At 44.5% G+C, this 7,920-nt stretch overlaps 1 protein-coding gene across 3 annotated transcripts in view; it reads left to right on the top strand.

Annotated features, from left to right (window-relative positions):
• Positions 1-5,105: 5,105 nt before the first annotated feature.
• Positions 5,106-7,920, top strand: part of PKD2 (polycystin 2, transient receptor potential cation channel) — a 20,261-nt gene continuing 17,446 nt past the window's right edge. For all 3 annotated transcript variants that reach the window (XM_053461608.1, XM_053461607.1, XM_053461606.1), the window contains exons 1-2: positions 5,106-5,881; positions 7,781-7,894. In XM_053461608.1, the coding sequence (XP_053317583.1) occupies positions 5,332-5,881; positions 7,781-7,894 (664 nt within the window). In that variant the 5' untranslated portion in view covers positions 5,106-5,331. The remainder of the gene's footprint in view (positions 5,882-7,780; positions 7,895-7,920) is intronic.

The following is a 7,920-nucleotide window of genomic DNA, read 5'->3' as shown; positions in this document are numbered from 1 at the left end:
GTTTTTTTTTCTTGGAATTTACTGCTCACAAAAACATACAAGGATACATTTTGTATTCCTTTTGCATAAGTTTTATGTGAGTTCATACCGATTATATCTAACCATTACTGGCCCTTAAGTTTAAGTTGTGTTGTTTCTTCTGGGCCTGCATGCATTTTGGGGCCTCAGAAGTCTCTTTTTCAGATGGGAACCATTACTGAGATAATGAAAGGAAGCTTTATTCCTTCAGCTATTGCAATAGTCTAGTAAAATAAGTTATGTGGACGTGTACACTAACAACCTTTTACGCTCGATTTTTGTTTCTCATGTCCCCGAAGCATATGCAGCATATTCAGCAAGGGGACATCATAGTAAGCTAGAATGGCAAAGGTTTAAAAGTAACATCGATAAATATTACTTTACTGAAAGGGCAGTGGATGCACAGAATAGCCTTCCAGCAGAAGTGGTAGATGTTAATACAGTGAAGGCGTTTAAGCAAGCATGGGATACGCATAAGGCTAAGCTAGATATAGGATAAGGTCAGGGACTAAGGACAGTATTCATAGGTTGGGCAGACTGGATGGGCCAAGTGGTTCTTATCTGCCGTCACTTTCTATGTTTCTATGTATCCATCAGTGCACCCTCCCAAACTCACCCCCCCCCCCCCACCCCATGTGTCCTCAGCCTCAGGTGGTTACCGTGACAATACGAATATTCTGAAATATTTGTGCTCCAACTAAGGAGAAAGTAAGCGATCTAGCTTAGGGACCAAAAAACAGTGCTGTCCTTTAACTTTTATATTCATTTTTCCACAGGCAATTAGACACTCAAAGCAAAATCTCTCTGGTCGTATAACTCTGATCATCCTCAGCCACCCAATACGTGGTGGAGTTTGCTGTTTGGTATTACCTGGAGCGTTGTATTATTTTTACATTTAATTCTAAACGATTAGGAATTACTGTGACAGGACTGCCTGTGAAATGTGCAGCATGACTGACGCTACAAATAACTAACCAGCCTGAACGCCAAATGTTTTTAAAACTTTTGTGACCGACAAGACGTTCTTTGTAATACTGCTTTTTCATGTTGTTGTGCTGACTGATTAAATCAGTGCTTCTGCTGGTAATGTTGTTTCAGCCTTTTATTCTCTCTTCTACTGTTTTGCAGTCACTGCAGTTATATTAATACACATTAATTTGGCAATAATTCCTACCATGTTTTGCCTAAACAAGTGCTTCTCAAAGACATCTGTGTTCTAGTGGCCAATGCTCCAGAATCCGCATACTCATAGAAACGCATACTCAAATGCTCACTCAGTCTCCCACCTAGTTACAAACGGTGACTAACAGGAGGACTTCTGTCATGTATGAAGAAGTGGGGATTGTGCTCCGGGCTAAATAAAACCACCCTTACAACCCCAAAACAACTTACCCAAACAACCACAGACACAAGTATATATGGATGAAAACAGGCCACAGCTTTATTACAAAATACAAAACCAATACCGTGTTAGCCTATCTTCAAGAGAAAACACAAGCTCATAACCAAATATTATAAAAATTGTTTGAAATAAAACATGGGGACAGAACGACCAGATTTGGAAAAAATAGCAAAACGCTACTTGTAATTATTGCCCTATAACATGCAAAAAAAGTGAAAAACATTGGGTATTTTTTAAACTCACGACAAATAGTAGAATCTATTTAGGAGGTTTTTCATTAGCTTTTTTTAGATGAGAAAAAGATTTTTCAAATAAATGTGAGAATTCTTTTATATAGGAAATTAGATGATATGATACAAAAATATGGTATCTGAAGAAAGCCCTTCTTGTCCAATATATTGTGAGGGTTCAGTAAATGGGAGAGAAAATTACAGCTAAACACGAGCACTGAAAATAAAAACAGCCTGGTCCTTAAGGGGTTAAAGGGCACAGCAGCAGTGTAAAAAAAAAATAAGGACACGATGGATTATAGAAAAACTGCCTCATGTGAATAGCGAACAAATGAATATGACAACTAGACTTGTGCACAACAAGCAGAATCGGTTCGAATGACATTTTTATGTAATTTTTGCCCCATTCATTTCAGGCAATATTTTTTTTTTATTATTTAAAAATTCGGAAGTTCCACTTCTCCGGATCTCTGGGCCAAGACCCGAATCCTCCGGGTCGCAGGAGCAGGGGCTTGACACTCCCCACTAATTTTTCCTTTAAATAGGGGTGTTTCCAGCTGCCGTCGGCAGGAACGCCCCCGACATCAGCAGGAACTCCCACTGACGTCAGTGGGCAGCCCTGGCGTCCCGCAAGGGAAGTCTCCGGGTAGCCGGAGCCCAGAAGTTCCCAGGTATGTGTATATGACCAGGTCCACCTGACTACCCCCTCTGGAATACGACCCCTATTCGTCTGACTACGCGTCTAGTGTATTTAATATTACTCTAACACTACTGCAGGAGAGGATCCCGTGAAGCAAAATAGGCCAGGACACAAGGGACAAGGACCTGGAGCCAAACCAAACGGGGAGGCAAGCGTCAAAAAAGGTCAAACGTAGTCAGGTCAGAACCAGAAGGACACTTTAAACAAGCCAAATCAGGAGAACAACAAACCGGCCAACACGGTTTACCATGCAGTAGTAACACCCGGTCTCGTTCATCTACTCTTGTCCAACCTCTCGCTCACTACTGGATTTGTCCCATCCTCCTTCAAGCATGCTACAGGTGCATCCTGTGCGCTTCAGGATTCATTTCAAAATCCTTACTCTTTCTTTCAAAGCCCTTCACAGCGGTTCCCCTTCCTACATCTCCTCACTCATCTCTAAATACACTCCTAACCGGTCTCTCCGCTCACCCAATTACCTCCTTCTATCCTCTCCTCTGATTTCTAGCTCTCATGCACGCCTACAAGATTTCTCAAGGGCTGCCCCTATCCTCTGGAATATCCTCCCCCGGTCTATCCGTCTCTCCACCTGCCTTTATTCCTTCAAAAAATCCCTCAAGACCCACTTCTTTAAGGATGCTTACAACATAGCACATTAACGCCCTCCCATATTCCTTTAGCTCACCTTTCCTAGTCCCTCTCCTGCAATACTTTTACTAGTGTGGCTGGTCTATCCCTAACAACGGCACTTTAACCTATTGTGTAATACACCCTAAATCCTTCTAGACCAGGGGCGTCCAACGTGCGGCCCGCGGGTCAAATCCGGCCCGCCAGTCCTGCTCACTCACGCGGTGGTCTGTCGGTCCGTGGGCCGGCAGACCACATTCAAAGTGCCTGCCCGGCTGTGAAGTTCAAAGCAGCCGTTGTGCGGCTTTGAACACGTGACGTTCGAGGGGCGGGCCCACAGAAGGTGTTCCTCGTGGCAGGGAGAGGGTCATCACATTGGAGGAGAGCAGGAAAAAATAAAAATGTAAGTATTACCAATGGACGTGAAGTGTAATTTCTGCTAGCTTTTGCTATTGTGGCTGCTTCTGCATGATAGGAGTGTCATTGCTATATTACATATATATGATTACTAACAGCAATCACACTCCTATAATGCACAGGCAGCCAGTACATGCTGGATCCTGGGCATCATAGAAGTGTGATTGCTGTTAGCAATCACACTCCTATCATGCCAAGTCAGCCAGTGCATGCTGGAATCTGGGTATGCCTGGACATGATAGGATTGTGATTGCTGCTAGTAATCATATATATTTAATATAGCAATGAGACTCCTATCATGCACAGGCAGCCAATACATGCATATAACCTACAGCCTCCCTGTGCCCTGCCCCCTACTTACACATCCATGCTATCACATGCATATTCATTCATCACAAACATTCATTCTCTCATTCACGTATACTCATTCATACACCCTTCCCCACCCTTACCTGAACTGCAGATCTTCCGGTTTCGCTCGCAGACTTGCGCAGGGGTGCTGTCTCCCTCTGCGTTGCGCGCAGTCTGTTTGAACTTCTCTTGACCTGCCCAGAGGAACAGGAACGGAGCGGAGTCACGTGCGGTGACGCGCATTCACGTGACTCCGTTGGGTTCCTGCGTCCCCTCGACGGAGCAAGTGACGCTGCTAAGCAACACAGAGGGAAGCGGCAGGGCCCCTGCGGATGATTATTTTCTGTGTTTTTTTTTTGTTTGTTTAACCCTGTATTAATATGCATTATAAAGCTAAAAGGCCATATTTTCTCTCAGTGAAAAACGAGTGCGGCCCACGCACACATACATTTCTGATGAAGTGGCCCACTGCTCTAAAAACTTGGACACCCCTGTTCTAGATTGTAAGCTCGTTTGAGCGGGGCCCTTCTCACCTGTTGTCTCTGTAAGTCAAATTGTTATATTACATGCTACTTGTTATGTCCTGCCTAGCCATTGTACAGCGCTAAGGAATTTGATGGTGCGAGATAAAACAATAAATAATAATAATAACAGCCGCAAACCTATGGGCCAGCCTTAGGGAAATTCTGATTGGGCAAAGCCCCAGGACTAGTCTACAAACTTTTGTAAGACTACCTAATGAAGCTACCAACAGACTTAAATACCGGTAATGCTTTAGTTCAAGCGAAGAACCTGCCACCATTTCACTTTGGCAAGAATAATATTCCCCCCAAAGGATAAAAAAGGGATCCTCTTTTGTCAGTATAATACCACCCAAAATTCATTTTACACACACACACACACACACACACACACACACACACACACACACACACACACACACACACACACACACACACACACACACACACACACACACACACACACACACACACACACACACACACACACACACACACACACACACACACACACACACACACACAACATAACGATCTTAAAGAGCCTAAATGAATTATACATAAAGCGGCAGACCTGAAGCAGCAGACAAAATCCAGATTAACCCACCATACCCCGCCGCTCCGTATAGACCACAAGCATATAAATACCGCAGGTTCCATACGCCATATCAAGGGAATATTTGTGATTTATATAGCGCTATCATCATTCCGCAGCGCAGTACAACGGATTAGTCATTTTCCTCATGGGTATTTGGAGAATAGCACTTCAGCGTACAGATTTCCCTTAAACTTTAGTCAGTTTAGCCAGTAAAGTGACAGCAGACATAACTACTTAGGGAGGGAGTGCAGGAGCGGCCAAGCTGAACTCGCACAGCCCTTTCCTGCCTGTCTCCCTGAGGATAACGGATCTGTGTATGTTAGGAGACGGAGGGCGGGGATTCGCGAAAGGAAACTCCAAAAAAAAAAAGACCTGAAACTGAGGAAAAAAGTTTAAAGTAAGATGGCTGCTGGGGCTGGGATGAGACCGTGTGAGAGTTTATTCGGGATCCGTTGCACCGCTGCGGTATGGTGAACTCCAGCAGGGTCATACCTCAGACGCAGCCGGACATGGAGGGTGAGGAGAAAAAGAGGAGGAAGAAGCGGGATCTGGAGAGAAGGGCAGTGCCACAGGACATGTTAGAGATGGACACCCTGCCTAGGCAGGAACTACCCCTTGGCCCCAGCGCCAGGCCGCCCCCTGGGGGCGCCACTCCGTCCCCTCTGTCTTCGTGTTCCAGGCAGGCGTGGAGCAGGGACAATCCTGGCTTTGACGCGGAGGAAGACGGTATGGAGGAAGAAGAGGATGGGGAGGACGGCATGGTGGTGGAGATGGATGTGGAGTGGCATCCTTCCGCAGGACCTGGCAGGAGGTCCGCATCCCTGGTATCGTCCAGCAGTGGGGGCAGCACCGGGATGGTCGGGTATCCCCATCACCACCCAAACAGTATGGGTGGCCAGGGTCCAAGGAGCCGCAGGAGGAGAGGGGAGCCGGGCATCGCACCCGGCAGAGCCGGGAATGGCCCTGAGCAGCCTCCGGCACCAGAGGGACCTGCCAGGATCTTGTACTGCATTAGGGGTAAGTGATCATCATCCTCGGTGCCTAAGGGGTTAATGATCTGCCCCGCATACTGCCCAGTTCCTGGTAAACTGAATTAATGATAAATGTATATCTCATTATAAGGGAATGAACAGAAACACTAACATTCCACTGCAAGGTCTGTTTTGTTTGTCTATAAGTATTAGAGCGGCTCTTAACACTATTCAAGAAAGTCTATAAGAAACTATTCCATTGCTTGAATAGTGACCTTATCACCATAGCAACCAGTGAACTCTTTCTGTGAATTTGAACCGTCCCGCAGTAAACTGTAAAGCTGGTTATTGGTACAGAAGCCCCACATCGAAAAATGACATATTTAGGTAACGTGTCAGGGGAAAGCGATCAGAGGCTTTAATACAGGAACATGGATGCATGGATGCCGCAACCTCACTATGCCATCTTTTCAACGTAATGCATGGATATCATGTCCTATATGACCGCTTTGGGCAGAAGAATATGCAATGGAGGTTGCGCCAGGTCCTCTGTTATATAAATGTTGTGCAGATGATACTGGTCCTGTGCCCCTGCTGCAAAACTGGGGGTGGGAGATCATCCTTTTGGGTGACAGTCAATGGACTATGGAGTCAATGCCAACTCGGCACACCCACAGTAGTGTGACTGCATTAAAAGGCACTGTGCCTTTAAGACACTGAACAGTGAGCTTGGCAGCCCAGAGTAGGAGGTTGGGGGTGCTGGCCTGTGTTGGGTAAATACATTGCTTACTGCCATGGTCTTCTACAACCTGTGAGGTTATAGAAGCACTGTACAAGTAAATGAGTGCCTAACGAAATAAACTCTGTAGGTGTTTTAACCCCTTAATGACAAAGCCCGTACATGTACATGGCTCAAAATGCATTGTTTTCAATGGGTTTAGGGACCTCCCATTGTACTTAAGAGGTTAATAAAATAGATCCTTTAGCTTCGACACACAATATATTACAAGATGCGCACGTTCTGTTAAAATCTTCGTAGATTTTGCTTTCAGGCACTTTTGAGACAAAGCACCGTAACGGAAGCCAGGATGGCTTGAGGTACGTTGGAATTTTCCACGTCTTACCCAGCTCGTCATCCGCATTAAAATATCAAGCAGGCCACATTTTCCGTATTTTTTTCCCCTCTGCGAGTAATGGTCTCATGATGAATCTTGGCACATGTTCTGTCTGCAGCAGATGTTTTAATAAAGTTTCCAGACTCTACAAATAGTTATTTTGCGTTCTTTAAGCGTACAGAAAAATAAAAACAATGTAACTGCTAGTTTTTTATATGGATTTTTTTTTTTTGGCATTTTTGTCCCAAAACAAAACTGGCTCGCTTGATACTTAGGGATAAGATTGTGTTTAACCGATAAGTTCCTGAAATGTATGGCTTTCACGTATGTCAACACTTGAGTGACAATTAGCATTTCTTAACCCCATAATGACAAAGCCCATACATTCATTGTTTTCAATGGGTTTAGGGACCACCCATTGTCTTTAAGGGGTTAATAATACAAGACAAAACAGGAGGTGACATGAAAAACAGCCAATGGTTAATAGAGATCCAAGTTAGAAGTACCCCATAGAATGCCTCGCTCTAATCTCCAGGGGAGGTAGTGTGACTGGTGGACTTGGCAAGCTCTGCCATAAAGCAGTCTACAAAGTGACGAGGCGGAGTCTAAGCATCACATGATTGCCTGCAATAAAGCCTACGCTTCAGATAATGTAACAATAGGTAAATGCGCTTTCTATGATGGTACAGTACATTATTCTTTATCACACTGCTTACATAAAACTTTTTTATATATAATGTCGAATACTTTTATACAAAACTATTTTTCGGTTAGGACTTTAAGTGCCTTTTGGTGGTTAATAATTTGACATTCTTGACTGTTTTTTGCAGGCCTTTGGTGCACGCGATATACAGAGGATCGTATAAGTTCAAGGGAAAAGTACCTAAAAATTATACTGCGTGAGCTGGTCACCTATATCGTGTTCCTGTTCATTTTGTGTGTTTGTAAGTGCCATATTATCGTGAAAGAT

Source organism: Spea bombifrons, chromosome 1 (assembly GCF_027358695.1).
Source record: "Spea bombifrons isolate aSpeBom1 chromosome 1, aSpeBom1.2.pri, whole genome shotgun sequence".
Taxonomy (NCBI): domain Eukaryota; kingdom Metazoa; phylum Chordata; class Amphibia; order Anura; family Pelobatidae; genus Spea; species Spea bombifrons.
The sequence above is the reverse complement of the archived record's forward strand: the minus strand, read 5'-3'. Positions and strand labels throughout refer to the sequence as shown.